Source organism: Triplophysa rosa, linkage group LG14 (genome assembly GCF_024868665.1).
Source record: "Triplophysa rosa linkage group LG14, Trosa_1v2, whole genome shotgun sequence".
Classification (NCBI taxonomy): Eukaryota; Metazoa; Chordata; class Actinopteri; order Cypriniformes; family Nemacheilidae; genus Triplophysa; species Triplophysa rosa.
In genome coordinates this window covers 21,752,469-21,775,156 of record NC_079903.1, presented here as the reverse complement: position 1 = coordinate 21,775,156, position 22,688 = coordinate 21,752,469, and the positions used below count along the sequence as shown (strand labels likewise).

Sequence of the window (22,688 nt, the reverse complement as noted above, 5' to 3'; positions counted from 1 at the left end):
CATTATATGCAAAACATGTAGCTCAACAATAACTTCTTATTGATTCGCGTGCATCTGGTTTTGTAATATGAACATATAGAAGATCTTTATGTGTGGGGGGAACAAAGTGGTCCTGTCGCAAGTTCTTATGTCGCAAAATGCTCCATATATTTGCACAGCTTTAAAACAAGTGTTTACCTGGGAGGAGGAAGCAGTCTTGTCCAATCATGTAAGTCCTTGTGTGATGACATGATGATGATGTGTTTGTTTGCATCTGCTATGACGTGAAGACAAGTAAAATCTGTTTTGATTGCTGGCATATCCCTCTGCCATTTAAAGCATCTCTAACATCTCAAGAGTTGCATGTTTATTTTATCATGGTATGTGTATCTTTTTATTTTGAAAGTACTGACTGTAAATTACCTATTGAAAGGGATGACACTTTCTAACGTCGGAGATCTCATCAATTTGGGTCTCTTAAAGGCAGATGTGGGTTCAACAAGAAACTGTAGAATCTAGTCAACAGATTTGAGTCTTTGGAAGTGTGTGTGATGATGTGTGTGACTCTATTGTTTGAAAAGAATCTCGAATGTGACGGTTTTAAAGTTAATGGTGATAGCAAGGAAGATGCATAATAATCTCATGTCAGATTTAGTGATGTGATTTTGCGTTTAAATTATATAAAAAACAAGTTAACAGAATTTACATACCAAGGTTGACGCTGTAGCTCAGGCTGTGGGTTCTATTCCACAGAATACAAATATTTACATATTGTTTATGTTGAATGTGCCAGAATGTTAGATAAAAGTGTGAATGAATCTAAACGCAAAAAATACGATAATTACCTGTCGTGACATTTATTGGAAGTCATCTCTAAGTTGCAAGGTACTGTATACTCCAAATAGTAAAAGGTCAAAGTTACATGGGAGTAAAAGAGAACATTTATTCAGATTTCAATATGTGCAAAACCTAGCCACACTGCTTTCAGTGATGTGTGTGTATCTGACGTTGCATGCTAGATTGAAGAATGGAAGAGGAGGAACCTAAATATTTGCACATGCTCCTAACCTCCAACCAGGTATTTACTGTGAGAGGAGGAGCCAAAAGCTTTCTATAAGGATACTTGTCCAATCATGTGAATTCAAATGTCACAGCTGATGGTGATGTAATGTTTATTTGCACATATGGGGAAAGGAAGTAAATGGGATTTTTTGTATTGCAGATATTTGCCTGTAAAGCATCTCTGATCACTCGAGTGTTGCACCCAACTTGCGTAAGTGTAATGTTTTCATACTTTAATATCTGAAATGTATTGTCTAGCCAAGTTAATTATCTTAATTAAAAAATGGCTTCATTAAAACAAAACAAAAAAAATGTAATTGTAAAGTAAAATATGTAAATGGTAAACGCATTTTAAAATAATTACAAAAATGAAACCTTTTTTTGTGGATGTCCAGATCCAGTTCTTCAGGTTTATGACATTGTTCTGGAATTCACTACTGTGTATGTATTGTGTTTGAAATATCTACTAACATTTATGAGCCTGACTATGAAAACCTATTTACTTCACAGCTGAACGAATAGATGATATCAGGATGACTGAAAGCGATGAGAAAATATTAACTATTCTTTCATGGAACGTGAACGGGTTCCACCGCAAAAAGTCTGAGGTCCTTCATCAGTTGAATGTTTTCCAGGCAGATGTGGTATTTCTCCAAGAAACTCATGTGGGTCCAGATAGAGTCTATTCCACAGGATGCATCAAGATTGAGTCTTTGGAGGGAGATTACGCCATGACGGCGTTCACTGTCTTCAAAGGAAGCGCACGCGGAGTGGCCGTTCTGTTTAAAAAGAACCTGGAATTTGGTGGTTTTAAAGTTGATAGCGATAGCAAGGGAAGATACATAATAATCTCATGTCAAATTTGGGGGCGTGATTTTGTATTTATCAATGTATATAACTCAAACGATGAAAAAATTAAGTTTACTGAATTCACACATTTGTCTACCCAAATCCCACCATCGGCCTATCTCGTGATCGGTGGTGATTTTAACACCGTAATGGATTCGGATCTTGACAGAACGTCACATTTACGAAACCGGAGTCATGAAAAGACGCTCAATGCTCTCCAACGATTTTTAGATACTTTTAACTTGGTAGATGTTTGGAGGTGTGTTTACCCCGAGGTTAAAAGCTTCACATTTTTTGATGCGAAAGGCCAATCTAGACTCGACTACTTTTTTGTACAAAGTCACATGTTAGCAAGAGTTACTGGATGTAGTATTCACGAAAGACCGCAACATTTAGATAAAGAAGATTACATTTCCGATCACGCGCCATTATCTATTCAGATTCAGACAAATGGCCCAAAATGGCAGCCGGGTGTTTTTCTCCTTAAAGACAAGGCATGTATGGAAAGGTTGTCATGCATAATAAAGACAATTTCAAGAATAAAGACCGAAACGAGGAAAGGAAGTCTATGGCCAGGATTGAAGGTCCGACTTCTATGTGAGGCAATAGCTTTTCAAAATGAAAGCTCAAGAGAGAGGATGCAAATCTGTGAACGTCCTCGCGGGGTGGAACATGTGGACTGGGAAGGCAAGTGAAGTCTTTTAAGGTTTCTCTACGGTCTGCTCTCATTTGCATGTATGAAAATCATTAATGCGGCATCGTTACTTTTTAGGGTTTAGAGACGAGACTCTACATACAGCAAATCCTTTCTCCACACACCAGAGTCTTAAGAGCTTTCTGGATCATTTGCACCAGACAGAAAGATTCGAAGACTTAAAATCAGCACTCAACTCTGTTCTAACCGAACCCATTTCCAGAAAAGAGATTTTGGTTGCTATACTCTCCCTTCCTGAAAGTGAACGCTTAACTACAGGTGGACTAACAGTGCAGTTCTATAAGCACTATGCGAGTAAAATCACAGAGCTTTTACAAGCATTTTTCAATCAAATACTTGACTTCAAACCAATTAAAGGTGTGGCTGTTGAATCGCTGGGCCAGAGAAATTACGATCATACCTACAGCCATCGTGTTCAGTATCACTGTAGTCCTATTACAGTGATTGATACTGATTATAAGATTTTGGCTTCAGTTCTAGCAGAAAGGTTGAAAAGTGTTATTGAACATGTTTTAAATCCAGGTGTAGGTAAACCACAAACGTCTATTCAGGACAGCATTAGTGTTCTTCAAAGTGAAACTGCTGATAAAATGCTGATTGTTTCGATAGGAGTAGATGCAGGTGCATTGAAGTTGTCCTATTTGTTTTACAGCCTGAAGTTTGTAAACCTGCCTGACAGGTTCACATCAGTGTTGAAGCTGTTGGTGACCGAGGGAGATGTAAACATGCACGGTGAATCATATTCACTGCAATCTCCACTGCAAGGTCTAAAAGTGGGATGTCCACTGACTCCTTTACTAATAAGCATTTGTCTTCTCCCTCTGATTCACTCTGTTAATACTGAGAAAAAGCTTTTGGGACCTAATATCCAAGTGGGGATCCCAAAGTCGGTAATTGACAAAGACAACGCCATCATTTTCCTTCCCAATACCAGTGAAGCTTTGGAAAGTTTGGAAAAGACGCTGCTAGATTTTACAGAGACGTCTGGGTTAATAATAGATAGGAGATACTCAGTTTAGGCACTTAAACTTCAGTTGTTTAAGAGAATATAGATGATGGAATTACTTGAGATGTTTTGACCAATTATTTATCATGTTAGTTATCATAGTGATTGTTTCGCTACAGGAGGAGTTTATAAATCAAACAGCCATCTGATAAAGGCAAAGTATTAATATAACGTTTTGGCATAATGTACTTCATTTATAGTTTTTAAAAAATGTGTTTTACTTTTTCTGCATACATTCCGTTATACTGTACATTTAAATAATTAGTTTCAGGTTTAAACAAAAATATCAAAGAAGCCCCTGCTTTAATACATATTTACCATATTTATTTTTATTTACATGAAGTATTAATAAATAGTTATAAACGATAATAACAGGTCTCCTAAATTTATTTGAGAAACAAATGTGTACATGACAGGCAAACAAAACAACTGCAGGATAAACTGTAAACCAGAGGGTGGCGCTAAAGTAACGAAAGCCAGAAGTTCTTGCGCAGGTGCTGATTATTTCCCCGTTTTTATTCTATAGTTTTGAGGCAGGGAAATGGTCCCATTAAAGTGTATAATATCAGATATCTACACAAATGAATCTATGATTGAAACAAAACATGTTTTTTTTACTGTGATGCCAAGCTTCTTTTAGAGTGCAAATGAACAGGTTGGAACGTTTTGTAGTCACCTAGCCAGCAGAGGGCAGCACAAGAAAAATGAATAAATCCTTGATAAACCAGCTGAGCAACCTGGCTACAGCACACGTGCAGCACTATGAGGTGTGTGGAAGACAAATAAATGACGTAGCAGGTCCTGCTCATATCCTGGTCCAATAGCGTGATGTGGAACTGGGTTGGGTGTAGGTTGCAGTGAGCAAGCTTAATAAACATTTGACACTAACCAGTTGAAAACATGCCAGAATATTTCTTTAACACCAACAGAATAACAAAGTGACATCTTGTTAACTATAAATATGATTTATAATCAACTAGAAAAGATGAGGTCTCGGGTCAAGTTGGTGTATTTTCACATTATATCTTCAACTCAATTTAACTCACAGTTATTCATTCAAGGGTAATTATATTGTTATCAAAGTCCAATTCCGATAAACATCATATTTAGTGGTAATACGTATTTAATATGACGTCAACCAAGTAGCAGAAGCATGATCAAGTTCAACGTTCAGTATGTGTTTAAGAAACATTGAATTTGGTGTACAGCAAGTAGTTTGTTTGAAAAAAAAGAACGATCTTATTCTGAAAATCATGTGTTGTAGTGTTTTAAATGAAAGCACCAGGATTTTGTCGAGCATCTTTCTGATTCCTGTATCTATACGCTAGCCAGACACCAAAAATCTGAAACATGAAAAATAAATACTTTTATAATAATTCTGTATATGTTTTATATAATGGCCATTAACCTTTGGTAACATCGTTACATTTGTTTATACAACCCAAAAATATGACATGCACCAAATATAAAATACGCTGACTTGCATCGGAAACACTTTTTTTTTTGAGAAATAAAGGATGTCAAAAGCACCAAAAGAGCAGTGACAGTGCTCACCTCTGTAAAACTAAAAAACAGACTGATTCCTCCAACGAAACGCAAAGCATCGTCTGCATACGCCTGGATTTTTACTGAACACGGTTCACACGTTAGCTCCTCGAAACAGGCCTTAGGAGATCAGACATAAAACAGAATTACCTTAATGACCACGGTGACATACACTTTATGATATTAGGTGCTCTTTTATTTATTCAAGAGGTTTGCATGATCTTTTTTTCAGAAATGCTGATTCCCCCCCATTTATTTTACAGAATTAGAATCATGATTATGGATAAACCAAAAATAGTTCCAAACACTACAGTTCTCTCACTGGACACACCGTTTAGCTTTACCTTGATGTTCAGGTCAGAATATTCGTTGTAGTGGTGAAGTGTCTTTCTACTGTCATTTTAGGACGAATGCTACCTAAGTTTACCTTTAGTTATTGATGGAACAGTATCAGAATTATAGTTCTTACCGCTTCACACGTTACATTAAAGTTAACTTGATCAAAGTCACAGCAGTCCAACGATTTCTCCAAATCCCTCTGCATTGATTCAGACTTATTCCATCCTATCTCCAAGAGAAGGTTCTGCAGAACAAAGCATTTCAATCTAAACCCACAAAACTTGAAGAATGAGGAAACTGGCAGCACAAAGTAATACAAGATTGTAATGACCTGTTGTTCTTTGCTGATTGCCAAGCAGGCACACGATACTGAGAACTGCACAATGAATACCATGGAAAGTATAAGCATGTACTAAAGAGCTGTTAAGGTCCATAATTTGTTCCCAAAGCTTTTGATTATAAAATAAATAATTTGTCCTTTCAGACAATATGACTAAATATTTAAGTGTCTCTCCACTAAAAATGTATTCAAACCATACTGAATGGTCTATGAGAGTTTCTGTGTTTGCAGATGTAATATAGACAAAACCGCTACATTTGTAACAGGAAATGGGTCATTCTAAGGATACAAAGAACAAAAGGACTTGATGATGCTTCAGAGCTCCACATAAACCCACGATGGCCACAAGGAAGAGAAATAATCCAACTGCAATGACAGCAGCCATCACTCTGAAGCTGGAGACCAGACCGAACCATTTGCCCCACGCTGCCACCCCAATCATGAGAAGACTCACCATCTAAGAGCAAAACATATATTTATTTTATTTTTTAATTGTATTTATTAAGTGTTTGATGGACACCCTAATGGATTTGCCATTTTAAGAAAAAAACATAACATCAAAAATAATTCAGTTGATACTTTAATTAAATATGTATTTGAGTCCTAATGTGGTTAAGAAAAAGGTAAATACACTATATAAAACCAATAAATATATCATGAATAAATTCTTAGCCTACATAAATAATACTGAAGACTTACCACATAAACGATGTTCAGCACACAGAGGGCATTTTTGGAACAAACAAACCCACCGCACGCCATGCTGAAATGTCTAGTGAACAATCAAACCATAGTCCGTGTGTGTCTGTGTTTATGTAAGACTGGTTCAAGACAAAGAGAAGGCAGGTAAATGTTGCCTAAGATTTGGTCAGGTGCATGTTACGCTATTGGTCCGTTGTGCACCTGTATGCAAATAGGCAAAGTCTTGACTGCACAGTAGTGCTCTTATATTAACACATATTAAATATTACAACTGCGCATTTCTCAACTTTAGTCATTTGTGTGGTACATATTTCAATTATTATTATGCATTAATTATGAATTAATTTAATAAATGTGTCGGGTCATTTGTAAGTTGTAGCACTGCAATCTGGCGATGATACGATTGATTTAATCCTAAATCTACAAACAATAATTGTCATGTATTAAACACCCACACTATATTAAAAAGAACACTTTGACATACATACGCTAACACAGTGTTGGGTAAGTTACTCTGAAAAAGTATAATTACTAGTTACTAATTACATAATCAATAGTGTAATTAGATTACTGTACAAATATCTCTCTCCAAAAAAGTATTTAATTACTTATTACTAATAACTTTCTATATCCATCAACCTTGATTAGAATTGATTCAAGGATAGACATGAAAGGGCTTAATTCATTCATTCAAATACATAATAAATAACTACATTAATTATTCTTATTAACTGACCAAAGTATATTGTGAGAAGGATACATTAAAGCATATACATTTTAAAGTTAGACATTTGATGTCGTTTCCACTAAATATTGCACAGTATTTAGTTAAATTACATCAGAAGTAAATGTAATTAAATTACAGAAAAAATAAGTGTAATCGCTTACTTTACTTTTTCAAGGGAAAAGTAATTGATTTACAGTAACTAATTACTTACACCCAACACTGCGCTAACGTGTCTTTTATTTTGAAATGACGCGCCACAGACATGACGGGCTAAATACGTGTTTTGCCGAGCTTCGCATTACTGCTTCCCCGGAAGAGGAGTCACGGGTCGCCACTGAAACAGGGGTAACTTTACACCCAAGATTTGTAAATGTGTGAAACCTTTATGGATTCAAAACGCATTTTAGCATTTATAAATGATGTAATACATTATTAACGCAAAATATTTTAACCATGTATATGGATTTATTACAGTCATGGACACTAATGTAAAACGGTGACCCCACCCCCCTTGCTTTTTCTGGTAGTTGGTTCAGTCCATTTGTGCTGTCAGGAGTCATTCAGTGGATCAATCACAGCGGAGCAGGGCTGTAATATAAATCAGAATAATCGTATTTATTGTATGCTAACGCTAAACGCCTCGTAATGTCTGCACCAAAGAAGGGAGATTTATCCGACACAGAAAAAGAGCTGCTTCTGGTTATTGCTGCAGGTAATAATAGCATGATGCTAACAGGCTAACTGCATGATTAACAGATTAACACGGCGATCAGTTCGTGAGTATGACGATAAATAATCACATTTACAGCAGGTTTCCTGATAGATACTATTTGTAGGTTTATACATATAGTTACTACTACTAATTTGGTTGCAGAATATCAACTTTCTGTTATGCATATATCCAGTTTATGACTGTTGATGTGTTTTATAATCGGGATTAATTCTCGTCAACTATATTAAAATGGAGGGATATTTCGTATTTGTTACAGGATGATAAAATACATTACGTTTACAAAATTTGAATATTAATGGTGGATAGAGTAACGTTATTATAATTCTCTCGATTAAAAACACTGGCAGTGTCTGATGGCTGCATTGTTTCATTTTTGCAGGTAATGTGCAGGAAGCCTCCAGGTTGATAGGATCCAAAGATGTAAGAGTCAACTGTCTGGATGAGGTGAGAAGATGCAGTACACGTGGACATGAAATGGATTTTAAAGGCTTACGGCAGTTTCTATTTGTGGTGGTACTTCGTTAAAGGGGTCATATGGTGCGAATACGTGTTTTTCTGTGTCTGTGGTGTGGTATAAGTTGCCCATGCATGTATTAGACACGTAATATTGCAAAAATTAAAGTGTCGGAGCAAAAGATGCGTTCTATCTAAAAGCGAACGCTCACCCAGACCTGCCTGAAACGCCTCGTGTAACCACACCCCCACAAATCCACCTCAGTTCGTGGTATGATTTGACTAAGACCGCCCAAATGTATACGCAAGTAAGGTGGGCGTACCTGTCAGTACAATTGCTTTGGAACCTGATGTTCCAAATATAGTAAGAAGCGTTACATTTCCATCACAGGCTTGCAGTATTCGACCAATCACTACGCACTGGTTAACTGGCCAATCATAGCACACCTCGCTTTTCAGCGCCATGAGCTTTGTAAAAAATCTGTGCGTTTAAGAGAGGCGGGGCAAAGAGGAGATACAAACATGCACGGTATGTGGAAAATACAGCATTTTTGAGCCTTAAATCATGTATACACATTGCATTACATCTAAAACAAACAATAATAATCGTTTCAGCCGTGTCATATGACCCCTTTAAAAATCCCTTTTTGGGGTAAAACCTTGTGTTTTCCTTTTTAAGAGAAACTAAATCTGTAGGGTTTGTAGATCTACAAGTGGCCTGTCCAAATCAGATGTTAAGAGACACTTGTATGCTTCCAAAGCAGCTGCCATCTTTTTCTGTATTTCAACCAATGAATTGCATTCTGGCTCACGTAGTTGGATTGCTTTGTCTTTCATTATAAACAATATCTGTGTACTGTTTGTGAAAATATGTTTGTATTAACAAGTGACGCGATTCTTCACATTTCCTTTTCAGTATGGCATGACCCCTCTCATGCACGCAGCATATAAGGGCAAAGCAGATATGTGCAAACTGCTGCTGCAGCACGGAGCAGACGTCAACTGCAACGAGCATGAACACGGCTACACCGCGCTCATGTTTGCCGGACTATCAGGTCTGAATCAACACATTTAAAACGTTTTAGTGTCCTTATGGTTTTTGAGAAAATAGAAAACATTATAGAGTAAAAAACACTAAAGCAACTTTTTTGTGCTAATAGTTGAAATACAGTTCACATCTGTAAGAAAACAATGCAATGAATCAGATACACTTAAAATGTTTTATTGTAGGTAAGACGGACATCACCTGGATGATGTTGGATGCTGGAGCTGAGACGGATGTGGTTAACTCCGTTGGCAGGACAGCCGCACAAATGGCTGCTTTTGTTGGTATGTGAATGCAGAGGAGCACATCATGGATTCTTATATTAATGACATTTATACTAAAGTTAGTATTTCTGGTTTTGAAGAGGGCAAGTTGTCAATTCTTAAATGCTTAGAAATGTTCTGGAAAAATGATGGATGGTTGATTTTATTTCAGGGCAGCACGACTGCGTGACTGTCATCAATAACTTCTTCTCACGGGCGAGTCTGGACTACTACACCAAAGCCCAGGGACTGGAAAAGGAACCAAAACTCCCCCCCAAATTCGCTGGACCGCTACACAAAATTATCATGAGTACCAACCTCAACCCTGTAAAGGTAATTTTAGACTGAAAATGACCCAGTGGTCATTCGAAACCGGTCTGTAATGGAAAAACTGTGTAAACCTTGCCGAACTGGCACTTTAATATGAACCAAAAACATTTTTTGCTACGACCTTTATATTTGTTTGGCTGCAGATTGTAATGCTAGTCAAAGAAAACCCTCTGCTGATGGATGTGGAGGCGCTGGAGAAGTGTCGCAAGGTGGGTTGCTTTTGACTGCATTTTGCTTGGAGAACATTTAGAGTTTTTACATGAACATTTGTGCTCTTCCAACTGAGCTACAGAAAAGCTGTTTGTTTAGACAGCAAAGTTCTTTGAATTTTAGCACACGTGGATTATGTTTAATTATACCACGGGGCTGTTGAATGCTTCAATCTGATTGGTTGACAACGTTTTATGGGTATGCATTAACTATCAGTAAAATGCACACCTATGAAGGTGTTGCAGGTCTGCTGACCGCATTACAGTTCCACATCACTTCGCCAAGTTTAAACAACAGAAGGTTATAGTGTAGCCTACAGGCCATCACCGCACACTGCACCCTGCTCTTGATCTGACTTTTATAACGTGTCAAACTTTACTGTTAATGGAAACGTGTGCAGTTTCGTTTCAATAAACAAAGCATTTCAAAAACAAGAAACACATACACTGAAATCGAATAAATAAAAGAACTCAAATAGAAAAACAAAATGCATTAATAAACACTGATAGCCTACTGGTTCGTTTTCCTCTTCATGCTGCTTATAACTGATAACAAATATATTTTGATAGACCTACTCTTTCAAAAGTGTGCGTGAATTTTTTTACTGCTGAAGATACGAGGAACAAATAATTTATTATCACTCGCTTTTCTGTCACATTACCGCAAACACGCAGGTGTGCGCGCGATCTCTCGCTCTCTCACTCACATTCACACACACAGACAGACTTTGGTTGACTATCCCCGTGGGGACAGTCCATAGGCGTAATGTTTTTATACTGTACAAACTGTATATTCTATCCCTAAACCTAAAGATCATAGAACCCCTTTTTGCATTTTTAGATTTGTAAAAAATATTGTTCTGTACAATTTATTAGCTTTTTTGCCCGTGGGGACCTCAATTTTGGTCCCCACAGTGACACTAGGCCCCATGTGTTGGTGTGTATTCAGGTTTAGGTCCCCACCGGGATATACAAACATGAACACACACACAACCACACACACACACACACGTGGCTCAAGCTTCCAAGACTGTTCACTCCGTTCACATGAGATGCGCAAGAAAGTAGTCCTACCATCAACAGCATTTTAAAGAAGATAACATGAATTAAACATTTGAACACTGTCTTGTGGTGTGGTAACCGTGGTATAAGTGGAATAATTGACTCCGGTCCGTTCAATTATTCGAAAGTTAATGCATTAACTTTCGTATAATTGAACGGCCCGTCGTCAATTATTCCTTACGTAAATAGAAACCCTATCACCATTTGAGTTAATAAGCCCATTTTTTGTCCTCTTTAGATTTTGGAGCTGATCTGTGAGAAGTGTGTCAAACAGCAAGATATGAATGAGGTGTTGGCCATGAAGATGCACTACCTCAGCTGTGTGCTACAGAAATGCGTCTCTTTCCTAAAAGACCGTCAAGACAAACTAGATGGCCTCATAAAGAGGTAGAGACATACGACCAGTGCCATAATAATGCAAGAATGCCACCTTTCGACTTTATATGTTTGTTATTGTTATTATATATTATTTATTCAATGAAATTCAAATTGTTTTATGATTTTTTTGACATTCATTTTTTATGTTGGCAAATTTATATGACCAAAATGACTTGATCTATAAAGTAACCCAAATTGTGTTATAGAATATTTTTTTCTGAATTTTTTTCTCAGTCTTCTGAAAGGGCGAGACAGTGATGGAGTCCCTGTATTCCAGGAGAAGTTCATTCGGGAATGCATCCGAAAATTTCCATACTGTGATGCCACATTATTGCAGCAGCTGGTGCGGAGTATCTCTCCTGTGGAGATAGTGAGTAAACTTTACTATGACCCCAGATTGCTTATTGGGAAGACACTCGGTGCGTAAAAAAATAAGTTGTGTGAAAGGCTCACCATCAGTGCTCTTCCTACAGGGAGATGACCCCACGGCTCTGTCAGTGCTCACCCAGGCCATCACGGGGCAGGTAGGTTTTATGGATGCAGACTTCTGCACCACCTGTGGGGAGAAGGGAGCAGAGAAGAGATGCTCCATCTGCAAAATGGTAAATAATGCTACATATGTTAAATGTAACATGCTTAATAAGTATATTTAATATATGCTTTAATTCAAAGCCATCATCATCCAGCTCTTAAAGGGTAATTCATGAAGCATCTTTGTTTATGTTCAGGTCATTTACTGTGACCAGGCTTGTCAGAAGCTACAATGGTTCACCCATAAGAAGATCTGTAAGACGTTACAGGAACAAAGAGAGAAACATGAAGCTGACTCAGCCTTGCGGCAGCAGAAACAAGCCAAAGGTGCCCACATCAAATTTAAATTGATACAAATATTTTCTGTCATTAAAACAAGTTGAGGGGTTACATGTCTGACACGAGGTCTGTTTTTCTATTCCAAAGCCGAGGAGAAGCAGGCATTGGAGAAAACTATGGAAGAGCTCTCTTTCAGTCAGAATGAGACCACCGGCCCGTCAGAAAACCAGACTGAGGAAGTTACCTCGGATACAGTCTCCCTTAATGCAGTCTGAGTCAGAAAGAATTTAACCTGTAGACACGGTTTCAACCACTGTCATCGTCATCAAAGATCCATCCAAGCCAAAAGAGAGCACATCCATGATGTAGCCCAGAGGTTCTGAGGACCTTCTTCGTGGGTGTTGCAGAAAATGTGTTCCACCACCCAAAGCTTTGGCACACAAATGCACACGATGAAGGGTCTATCAGCGACAAAACGATTTGTTTTAAATAGTCTTTTACAGTTATGTTGAAAATATTTGTATTTATTTATGTGAAAGTTATGTTATGTTGTGAATGGATTTAGTATCGAGTCTTATGTGGGATGTGTGTAGGTTTTGCTTTGGAAAAGATATCGGAATATATTGCTGCAGGACTTCGAAGCCTATGCCTTAAAAATCAGTCTGCTGTTATGGCAACGGACAAATATATAGGCAACAGCCTGTGTTGGAAATAGTTTCTGGTCTTAATAAAGATGTTGCAAAGCATCCCATATTCTGTAAGTGACTCACAAAGGGAATAAAGTAAATCACCATCCTTAAGCTATGGACTGGTAGATTACATGTTTTCAATGAAAACACGCCAGATTTCTTAAAGCTGTTTGAGAGAACATAAGTCACTCAATAGTCTTGAAAATGTTTATTGACGTTTAAAGGACTGCGTGGAAGGCATCTGGTGTTTTTCAAGTGTTTGGCCCTGTCAAATTAGCGAGGTTACACAAAAGTGTCCCTTGTGCACGTGAGAGTGATGGGGAATGGACAGCCGGGCTCTGGAAATCATCTGGGTTTGACAGTTAGTATGTCGATTGCAGGTTTGCTCTTCACTGGGTTCCACTGAGCCACGCCGGAGCCACTCCAGTTCATAACCCTGACCTGTACGATGGAGTGTGGTGTTGGTCTGATTCCTGATGGTCTTTCTGTGCATCTTGTGCCACGTTGACCTGCAGCAAGACCAAACCATTCAATTATTCTATGATGCATCAAATGCTGGAATTGAAGTGCTGAAGGTGCTAAAGAACCGAGTTACTTGATGGGTTTTTGTTGATTTCTTTCCTTCCTGCAGGGGGCGGTAGTGCTCTCCTGCCAAAGGCAATGGAATCCAGCACCCTCTGCCTTTCTGTGTTAAATGTCTTAAATGCCTGCCTTCTCTCCCCAAACTTCACCTCTGCCAATAATACATTCAGTTTTAAACAAATTGTGTAAATGTTAACCAATAGCGTAGATGATTGCTAAAAATAGATAGACCTTTTCTGTCCAACAGCTGCACAGATGGTAAATGATGAAGCACATACTGGCGATATTGAGGATCTTGTGTGAAGGGGTTCAGATATAAAGCTGAAACAGAATGGATTTTTATGTCTGCAATGTGTGTCGTATTTGATTGTCACATAATAATCACAGATTATCTCTGAATTTTTGTTTGAATCTGATTTATAAAAGGAATCAAAGGCAGAAGATACATAGAAATCAGATTAGACTTGTTCTTCCCTCTGTTTAGAAATATTTAATCTGAGGTATGAGGCAATTTTCTTTATCTTTAATGTAACTGCTTGCAAAACAAAATGTATAGATTTCTGTAAAACACGGTCCGTTTTAATAATCCATTTCTGTACTCACAAAGAGTATGGAGGTCCTGCATGTTTCTCAGCTCCGCTACAGTCTCATCCAGACATTTGATCTGATTGTTGTGCAGCAGCAGCACACGAAGACAAGACAGGTGTCTCAGTGCTCCTGAAAACGAAAAAATACGCAGAACATATACAACAGATGTTTGGGGATTGTGTCTGTGTATCTGCAGAGAAGTCACGTGTAGAGGACAGGATTACCTGATATAGAGGTAATATAATTGTTCTGCAGACAAAGTTCAGCCAGGCAACAGGTAAATGAAGTTCTGCAGATTTCTCTGATCTGAAAAGTCACATAGGCCTAAATATTATTTCATGCATGTGTGCATCAAGTGTGAAAGCTTTAGCTATTAATTATTTACACAAATAGGTAAATTTAGGTAAATAATAAACGATAATGATGTTAGGCAAAATGTTTTAAATATGAATAAAATGTCATATTTGTTTTGTTTTCACATCAATTTGATTATTTTATATATAGGCCTAGGCAAAAAGTAACCTTGTTATTGTTGAGGTACGCACATCGCAGCATTGAGAACTTTGATAAATCAGGGACAAAACAGAGCCCTCTAAAATGAGAAAATAAAATAAAATCTAAAGGCATTTTTACATAAAATTGTGTAAACGTACTAACAAAGCACATTATTATATTTTTTTCACCTTCTGGCGAGACGAAGTCGGCTCTCATCGTCACGCTTCATCTCAAACTTCTGCTGTGGGTAAAAATAAATAGCCTAACAATGGTTATTGTTATTATGTAACATAAACAACGTTTAAACCGCAAACTCTGATCAATTTTACGTACACCTGTTGCTAAGATACGCTTCGCTCTTGTTTGATTGACAGTTCATCTGAGCGCATAGAAGCTCGCAACCTGACAGCACTGTCAACGGTGAAACGTTTTGATTTTCTTGCCTCTTCTTGTCCAGTAGGGGGCAGACACTTCCTTAAAAATGAATAACAGAGGTTTGCTGTTATTAATGCATGTAGCCTACTTTCTTTTTAAATCCCCGAGACGCAGATGAGCAAAGTCGAATAGATCAGTCAAATAAAATCAGCCGATCACTATGGTGATGGATAGCTGCGATCAATCTGTTTACGTGCCATACAGCTAGGCTATAGACTACTGCTTTTAATTAATCCTGTCATCAATCAATCAGTCAATCAATTAAAATAGCAGCCTACACATTTCCCCCAAATTAATCAATTATTCGCTTTTCTCACTGCAATAAACCAAGTTAGCCATTGTGTTTCAACCCTGAACCTTCTCGTAAATCTTTAAAAAGACACAAATGTTAACTTTAAACTATTAAACTTTTTGAATACAAATATTTTAATATAAATATACGATGTTTCAATTATAATTTAATTACCATTGTCAAATATTATTCATTCTAATTTTGTTCATTAATTTTAATTTAATAAGTTAGCATATACAAGTAGTGTCTCTGTGAAATAGAAGCTTAGAGGGGCTAGTTAGTCATTCAATTCACTCCAGATGTTGGTCCAGGGGGGCTAGGTTTAGAGGAGAATCTGGCCTTGTTTTAAAATTCCGCTCACCTGAGTCGTTGCCAAAGCAGGAGGCGGGAGCACATCCTATATATAACCCAAGACGTGATAGTGACTGAGGTAGTCATTCAGACACGAGGCGCATCTCTTTTCACTTGCTCCTGTGCGCCTGGACCTGGCTGTGGGTTATCACCATGTATTTCAACGCACCCGAATCGTGCAACTTTATGTTCTTATTTTGCTTTTTAATAAAGAGCGGTCTGACTTTGAAGAATGATGCTACGGAGATGTTTTACTCTCACGTGGTCAGTCCCGTTGAGGATGCTCAGAGCAACGCGTCTCTGAATCGAGCGCGCAGCGGCGGCAGAGGCTTCACGGCGCACGAGAGAGGCGGTGAGTTCATGCGCAATTACATTTTGCAGCAACTCATTTCCATGCGTTTTATATACATAATGTTTAAAATGTTTAGTTAGATGGTGTCCAATAAACTGTTTTTATTGATTCAAAATGACACTGTTGGTTTAAAGAAAAGCAGTCTACCGCGCATCAGTTCCTTTAAAAAAGACGTTGATCATAAACTTGCGTTCACATTTAGTTTTATGTACTGTGTGTGGGCCAACTTTTTTACTATTTTTAACTGTTATCAATATAATGCACAATAAGAAAATCATATTTTATTATAAAAACCTTTTGTCCTGTATATGCATAGGAGCAAAAAGTGTAAGTAAGGGATAAATGGACGACATAATAGCTATTTTCGGAAATGATATGGATTACACACTCTCTCGGGTCCCAATCCCACCGAGCAGCAGAGATAAAAAGGTGAGGAGCATAATGCCTCTGAGGGAATCCTGTCAGATTGGGAGAGAGGAGGTGCAGTTAAGTAATTCCGGAAGCCTCCAGTAGGAGCCCTGTTTGTTTTGAACTGCTGTAGTGGGGAGGAAGAAAATGGCCCTCCAGGCCTCCACTCCCCATTCATCACGTCCTGTCATGGGAAGGGGGGCATATTGTAAGTGAGGTGTGTTAATGCTAGGTGAATGGGTTTTGGCTTGGGTTACGCTGGCAAGAGACGTAGCCTGGAGGCAGAACAACACTGACAGCATAGCCAGCAGCACCAGATCATTCCAACAATAAGAGGCTCGGAGTCGTCATTCATCTGTACACTAAACCATTTCCTCTCAGTTCAGAGAAGGGCAGGTGTAGGTGGGGTCCTGAAATAAAGCAAAGTATGTCTTTTATACAAGAGTTTCTCCGTCTTTTTTGTCTTGGACACCCCCACAGCCCTTTTCCAATTCATAAGCACTCAACCAGAAATATGTTCCTCTTGAACTCCTATTACACTGGATTTTAGGATTTTATTTTGCACACAAAACAAAATCATGACATTGATTGATTGATTGATTAATTGACTAGAAGCATTTTTATTCTTTCTTCCAAATTCGGGAGTAGTAGCAGGCTATGTGAACTTTGATTAAAATGAGATTATTAAAATGCGTTTTTGTTGGTTTGTTTTACAGATCGAGTCCCAGTTGGCTGCAGGGAGCTGCGTTCAACAAAGTACATTTCAGACGGCCAGTGCACCAGCATAAACCCAGTTAAGGAGCTGGTGTGCACGGGACAATGTCTTCCTGCTCAGATGATGCCCAACTGGATCGGTGGATACGGCAGAAAGTTCTGGAACCGCCGGAACAGTCAGGACTGGCGCTGCGTGAACGACAAAACCAGGACCCAGCGGATTCAGCTCCAGTGTCAGGACGGCACCACCAGAACCTACAAGATCACAGTGGTGACCTCTTGCAAATGCAAAAGATACTCGCGGCAGCACAACGAATCGGGAAACAAGTCTGAGGGATATACTCCGATGAACCCCCAGATGAAAAACTCTAAAGCCAAAGGAGGTATCAGAATAGCAAGCTAGATTTTGCCTAAACTATTAGACTGAGAGGGAGAACATGCGACGTCGGCTCACAGGAGCAACTGGGGGCATTAAGAGGCTCTTTAAGATGCATGTTTAGCATTGAAGTTTCTTTGTGCAGCTTTTGAGAGCAAGTGCACGGCTCTACGTTCACCATGAAACTAGAAGTCCACTGCAGACATTGGAAAAATGAGAAGACTCATTTTCATCTCCAACATCACATCACCGTGCAGCCCATAACGACCCTGTGCCAAAGTCCTATCAATGTCAAAGAGACTGCCAGCAGTGACCATTGCATATGACAACACGCAGGGCTGTGATTTTAAGCGTCATCGCTGTCTAATGTGTGACATGCATTTTAATTCACTTGCTATATGATGTGTATATATGCCAGTGACAATAACAGCTTTTCTCAACTCTGAGAAAGATGCGAAGCTAAATGAAATATTGTACATATACCTACATGCTTGTGTAATTACTTGTTTTGCAAAAGTACTTGTTTTGTGCCTTAGAAATGTTATATTTTGATGACAAGTTGATGTAATATATTCTGTCATGACTCTGACTTTGAATCACTTGTTTTCGGTCCGTGCAAGCAAGCATATTCAGACAATATATTGCACTATAGTGACAATGTTTATATAGGCTGTTATGGTGTAAAAGCAATAAAAACATTACGTATAGCCTAATTATTGCCATCTGGATTAAATAATGAACTATGACCTCTTAACCAGTTATAAAGTAATCTGACTTTAGGCTACAGGCATTTACAAATAGCTTGTAAAACGACCATTTGTCATTGTAAGGGTAAAGGTGTGGTTACAAATAAAACCAAAAATATGGCTACTATAGTTAGGCTAAATCGTGGTTAATTTAATTATAATAAATTACATTTGTACTTAAATGTGCTAGGAAGAAGAAACGCGTTAAGTACAGTCGACGCAATGGTAGACCTGTTAAAATGAATATTAATACACTAAAATAATTAATACGACTATTTAATTAAAACGTCATAATATAAACGTCAAACGAAACGCGGTACATGATTAAATAACATCAAAACGATGCCACACAATCCAAGAATAAAGTCTCATCATCTGCAGTGGGGGTTACGTTAACTGAGGGGCAGTTTGCCGGCTGAGACCTCTGAAGCGAAGTAACAGGAAAGCGGCATTATTGACGCGAAACACCGCGCCGATCATCCAACGTTGTCGATGCATACCGCCGGTTAGGCATAACAGCAGTTTTCAGATGAGCTTGGTTGGTGCAGGTGAGGGAGTTATTAAAAACGTGGGAAAATGCAGGAAGAGAGCGCGTCTGCCTCCGCCAGGCCTTTGGATCCCGGCTCTCCACTTACACGCGACACCGAGTGTAGCGGAGACGGACGCGGTAGAGCCGCGGTGGATTTCCCGGTAGCTGTGGTTCTTCCGGCCGGCGGCTCCGGGGAGCGGATGGGACTGCCCACACCCAAACAATTCTGCAAGATTCTCAACAGACCTCTGATCAGTTACACCATTCAAGCGTTTGAGAGGTGAGACTGTCCAGCTCGTGTCAGTAAGCACACCAAAACAGTTTTTAATACGCTAATACCTGTTATTACTTGATGAATGAGAAGCAAAGCAACCGAGTCATAAATGACGACGGCTGTCGCAGGTGTGTATGCGTGTGTGTGTGTGTGCGTGTGCATTGGTTTGGCAATAGAACTTGTTTTTGTAGTCCAGGGACACCTACTTCATGTAGACTTTGGCTTTTTCGCAATTCTCTAAAGTGCATCTGCACATGCTGTAAAAAGCACTTGACATATTTAATAAATCGTTTTGAGTTTCATATTTTCACGGATAAAAGCGTCTGTAATTGATTTTGTGGAATATCTTCTACCTGACAGATGCTGCTCTGTTAGCCAATTAAAAATCTCAAGAACAACCTTTAGCCAATAGCGTGGGTTAGGGGCGGGACTACCAGTTCCAAACAATTTTTTCTTTTCTTTTTTCAAACATAATGTTTATGTTTACAAACAGCACAAAAGGCTCTTAAACAGTTTGTTTGTAGTAAAATACAAGAAAAAGAGAGCAGCTTTTTAAATAGATGTATGGGAGGTGTTGGTTCCTCAAACTCAACATTGGGGATTTAAAGTAAATGTTTAGCATGTTAAACTCAAATTTAATTGCTTTGTTATTTTGTCAATAAGAAGTTAACGTTGTCTGTAGAGAATGTTAAGCTGACGTCACGCCCTATGTTGCTTGTTGCAGTGGCGCAGCCATCTTGGGAGGATAATACGCCACTGCTATTATTATATGTACCGTTACTTGTTTTGTTTGATATATGGAGAATTCGAAAGTGAAAGAATCAGGGGCTTTTCCTGAATGACTCTGTGTAATGTTGTTGCAGTTTTTAACAAGGCAAGACCGACCTACCATAGTTATATTTCCTAATCAAACAAGAAAAACAAAACACTGCATTGAACGCACTAGCAGCCATCCTCCCAAGATGGCGCAACATTCGACGCAGCAAGATGTCGATTAACAAGCTCTATAGGACTTTACATTCACAAATGTTTGTATTGTGCTCTAGTTGTTTGTTTTTTCTATCCTGTTTAATACTTATAGTTGCACAGAAATCATTTACAGCCGTTTTAAAGGCATACATCAGTAAAAACATGTCCAGCATCTGGATCGGCTGAATGACATCCACTCTGTTTTCCCAATCCACTGTCACAATAAATAGGTTATGTTTTATTAAGCCATTAAACTTGGACAAATACCATCTGTGTTTCTTTCTTATATTTTCTTGACAGATTATCATGGATTGGAACTATTGTTGTTGTGGTTGCTAAGGAAAACCATGACTTGATGCTGAACATCGTCCGAAAATTTCATCACACAAAGGTGAAAGTGGTACATGGGGCAACCTCCAGACACAGGTCTATCTTCAATGGACTTCAGGCCTTCAGCAACAATACAGATGATTCATTGACTCCTAAACCAAAAGTGGTCATCATCCATGATGCTGTACGGCCCTTTGTGGAAGAAGATCTTCTGCTGAAAATAACCCTAGCAGCTAAAGAGGAAGGGGTTCGTTTCTATGGGAATTTCTCTTTTGAAATCAGTGCATTTTTATGGCTTTTAATAACGGAGGAGGCTTGTTTCTAGATCAGTTTTAGTTTGTAGTTAATGTCTAAAGTTGTCATTAAACGGACCATATCACAGATAGCTGTCTACCCAAAGTTTATCTCATGTTTTTGTACAGTAATTGTATTTTTATACTGTATATACATCCTTGGATCAGAGAGTCCCCATAAATGATATGTTCCACTACTTAGTCAGTTAGTATACCGTAATTTTACAAAAGATTCAGAATTTGCCTAATTAAAAGACACCCAAGGCTATATTTTGTCATACAGAATGATTTATTTTGAAACCCTCTCTAAAATGTTGTAATACATCTTTAAACTGTTTGGACTGTAATCCACATATCTGGTAAATTTATGGGGTGCGTGAAAGTCAGACCATCTAAATCAGTGGAATACGCAGTCATAATGTAGACTTCAAAGATGTGTAACTTGTAAAGCAAGATGCGAGCGACGCTGAGGTCATGGGTTTAATTCCTAGAGAACACACATACTGATAAATGTATACCTTAAGGCACTGTAAGCTGCTTTAGATAAAAGCATCTGCCAAATGCATTAATATGTGTGACTATGAAGCTGTCATATACTATAAAATCTTCAATCAGTGGATGTTCGCTAGGTAGTGCTCATCTGGACCTGATTTGCGCTCTGTTTTCTCTCATATAAGAACGTCAAGCATGGTGCAGAGATTGTGTGTTAGGTTCTGAATCAACTGTAAATCGATGGCAATATGCAAATATTTGCCTTGAATCTGAGAGTTGTACTTTGTTTAGTGTTTGTATTGACTGATTTTTTAAATATGACAGAATAAGAATCCCTTAGCTTGGCTATATGCCATCTCTGCAAGACAAACGCATCAAAATACAAATAAGGTACAGAATATTGAAAACAGAATAGTTCGGCACGTAGACAAGAAAAATCCAGCATCATTTTCATTGGGAGTCCACTTCAGGCTATTCCAAATTTCCAGTGTCCATCAATCACGCCCAAAAGATAAACACGAAGTTGACATCTCTCAATGCTACTCTCAAAACAAGAAACTTGATAAGATGTGTTTAGAGATGTTTTTGCTGGCTTTGATTTGTGAAATCAAAGAGCATTGTGCATCCACAGAGCATTTATGATTCTCCAAAGCAATGACAAGAGCTGCCACGTACAACCCAAATGTTTACAAATTGCAAGAATATTAGAAGTGTCCGCAAGCAAGGATATTCTTTTATGGAGACTCAAATAAGATTGTTTAGTGTTCGCGAATAAGCACGTTTTAACACAGCATTCTCATTTTTTCCACCTTTCTTTTAGGCCTCGGGAGCCATTCGTCCTTTGGTGTCCACAGTTATAGCTACGACCTTGGAGGGCTACCTGAACCACTCATTGGAGAGAGCGAAATACCGAGCCAGTGAAATGCCTCAAGGATTTCTTTATGACATCATTTTCCAGGCCTACCAGCGGGTATGAGCAACCCAGACACCTATATCGGTCAGCGCCAACCTCAAATTTCAGCATGCAAAGTCAAATCTTATTACAAAAGGTTTGACTGTCCTCTCTCACTACAAAGCTCAAGCTCCTTGAGATCTCCTCAGCGGATTTTATGGCGGTTTTGGGGATCTGAAGATTTATGTCTTTACATAAATAATTCCTTGCAGTTGCCTCACTGAGACAAAAAACTGGGAGAGTTCAAATTTTGGAGTCGTTTGCGTCTTTTGTT

General features: G+C 38.5%; 6 protein-coding genes across 9 annotated transcripts in view; 4 read left to right on the top strand and 2 right to left on the bottom strand.

Moving 5' to 3' along the window:
- Positions 1-1,137: 1,137 nt before the first annotated feature.
- Positions 1,138-3,886, top strand: LOC130564868 (LINE-1 retrotransposable element ORF2 protein). Of its 2 annotated transcripts, XM_057351288.1 has the most exons (3): positions 1,138-1,252; positions 1,552-2,577; positions 2,663-3,886. In XM_057351288.1, the coding sequence occupies exons 2-3, from the start codon at positions 1,575-1,577 to the stop codon at positions 3,622-3,624; spliced, it is 1,965 nt and encodes a 654-aa protein (XP_057207271.1). In that variant the 5' UTR covers positions 1,138-1,252; positions 1,552-1,574; the 3' UTR covers positions 3,625-3,886. The 2 variants fall into 2 exon arrangements, with proteins under 2 accessions (XP_057207271.1, XP_057207272.1); XM_057351289.1 differs by having other exon boundaries at positions 1,552-3,886.
- Positions 3,887-3,980: 94 nt separating this feature from the next.
- On the bottom strand, positions 3,981-6,657 carry tspan13a (tetraspanin 13a). Its single transcript, XM_057351290.1, has 6 exons — positions 6,535-6,657; positions 6,125-6,292; positions 5,827-5,907; positions 5,626-5,739; positions 5,166-5,276; positions 3,981-4,954 (listed from the first exon to the last, which is right to left on the bottom strand). The coding sequence occupies exons 1-6, from the start codon at positions 6,595-6,597 to the stop codon at positions 4,880-4,882; spliced, it is 612 nt and encodes a 203-aa protein (XP_057207273.1). The 5' UTR covers positions 6,598-6,657; the 3' UTR covers positions 3,981-4,879.
- A 935-nt stretch (positions 6,658-7,592) lies between these two features.
- On the top strand, positions 7,593-13,359 carry ankmy2a (ankyrin repeat and MYND domain containing 2a). The gene is made up of 12 exons (XM_057350964.1): positions 7,593-7,609; positions 7,792-7,976; positions 8,377-8,441; positions 9,367-9,505; positions 9,681-9,779; positions 9,931-10,091; positions 10,232-10,297; positions 11,598-11,746; positions 11,972-12,107; positions 12,211-12,339; positions 12,466-12,595; positions 12,695-13,359. The coding sequence occupies exons 2-12, from the start codon at positions 7,910-7,912 to the stop codon at positions 12,820-12,822; spliced, it is 1,269 nt and encodes a 422-aa protein (XP_057206947.1). The 5' UTR covers positions 7,593-7,609; positions 7,792-7,909; the 3' UTR covers positions 12,823-13,359.
- A 169-nt stretch (positions 13,360-13,528) lies between these two features.
- Positions 13,529-22,688, bottom strand: part of LOC130564670 (leucine-rich repeat-containing protein 72) — a 20,117-nt gene continuing 10,957 nt past the window's right edge. The window contains exons 3-10 of the mRNA XM_057350965.1: positions 15,235-15,375; positions 15,090-15,139; positions 14,929-14,998; positions 14,631-14,712; positions 14,422-14,535; positions 14,050-14,139; positions 13,832-13,969; positions 13,529-13,745 (exon numbers count right to left, since the gene is read on the bottom strand). Coding sequence (XP_057206948.1) covers positions 13,582-13,745; positions 13,832-13,969; positions 14,050-14,139; positions 14,422-14,535; positions 14,631-14,712; positions 14,929-14,998; positions 15,090-15,130 — 699 coding nt within the window. The 5' untranslated portion in view covers positions 15,131-15,139; positions 15,235-15,375 and the 3' untranslated portion in view covers positions 13,529-13,581. The remainder of the gene's footprint in view (positions 13,746-13,831; positions 13,970-14,049; positions 14,140-14,421; positions 14,536-14,630; positions 14,713-14,928; positions 14,999-15,089; positions 15,140-15,234; positions 15,376-22,688) is intronic.
- On the top strand, positions 15,931-18,640 carry sostdc1a (sclerostin domain containing 1a). The gene is made up of 2 exons (XM_057350967.1): positions 15,931-16,331; positions 17,456-18,640. Exons 1-2 carry the CDS (start codon positions 16,133-16,135, stop codon positions 17,854-17,856), a joined length of 600 nt encoding a protein of 199 aa, XP_057206950.1. The 5' UTR covers positions 15,931-16,132; the 3' UTR covers positions 17,857-18,640.
- Positions 18,757-22,688, top strand: part of crppa (CDP-L-ribitol pyrophosphorylase A) — a 24,979-nt gene continuing 21,047 nt past the window's right edge. Inside the window, exons 1-3 of one of the 3 annotated variants that reach the window (XM_057350963.1) lie at positions 18,757-19,384; positions 20,648-20,924; positions 22,283-22,432. In XM_057350963.1, coding sequence (XP_057206946.1) covers positions 19,152-19,384; positions 20,648-20,924; positions 22,283-22,432 — 660 coding nt within the window. In that variant the 5' untranslated portion in view covers positions 18,757-19,151. The remainder of the gene's footprint in view (positions 19,385-20,647; positions 20,925-22,282; positions 22,433-22,688) is intronic. The other 2 variants (XM_057350962.1, XM_057350961.1) reach the window with 2 other exon arrangements.

Bases quoted from the DNA above. Each gene is read 5' to 3' on its own strand.
- LOC130564868 (XM_057351288.1), top strand. From the start codon at position 1,575: ATGACTGAAAGCGATGAGAAAATATTAACTATTCTTTCATGGAACGTG. The intron at 2,578-2,662 runs GCAAGTGAAGTC...GTTACTTTTTAG, and splicing joins GGAACATGTGGACTGGGAAG to GGTTTAGAGACGAGACTCTA.
- tspan13a (XM_057351290.1), bottom strand. From the start codon at position 6,597: ATGGCGTGCGGTGGGTTTGTTTGTTCCAAAAATGCCCTCTGTGTGCTG. The intron at 6,293-6,534 runs GTAAGTCTTCAG...TTTTGCTCTTAG, and splicing joins TGCTGAACATCGTTTATGTG to ATGGTGAGTCTTCTCATGAT. The intron at 4,955-5,165 runs GTGAGCACTGTC...TTCATGTTTCAG, and splicing joins TGTTTTTTAGTTTTACAGAG to ATTTTTGGTGTCTGGCTAGC.
- ankmy2a (XM_057350964.1), top strand. From the start codon at position 7,910: ATGTCTGCACCAAAGAAGGGAGATTTATCCGACACAGAAAAAGAGCTG. The intron at 10,092-10,231 runs GTAATTTTAGAC...GTTTGGCTGCAG, and splicing joins CCAACCTCAACCCTGTAAAG to ATTGTAATGCTAGTCAAAGA. The intron at 12,340-12,465 runs GTAAATAATGCT...GTTTATGTTCAG, and splicing joins GATGCTCCATCTGCAAAATG to GTCATTTACTGTGACCAGGC.
- sostdc1a (XM_057350967.1), top strand. From the start codon at position 16,133: ATGTATTTCAACGCACCCGAATCGTGCAACTTTATGTTCTTATTTTGC. The intron at 16,332-17,455 runs GTGAGTTCATGC...TTTGTTTTACAG, and splicing joins CACGGCGCACGAGAGAGGCG to ATCGAGTCCCAGTTGGCTGC.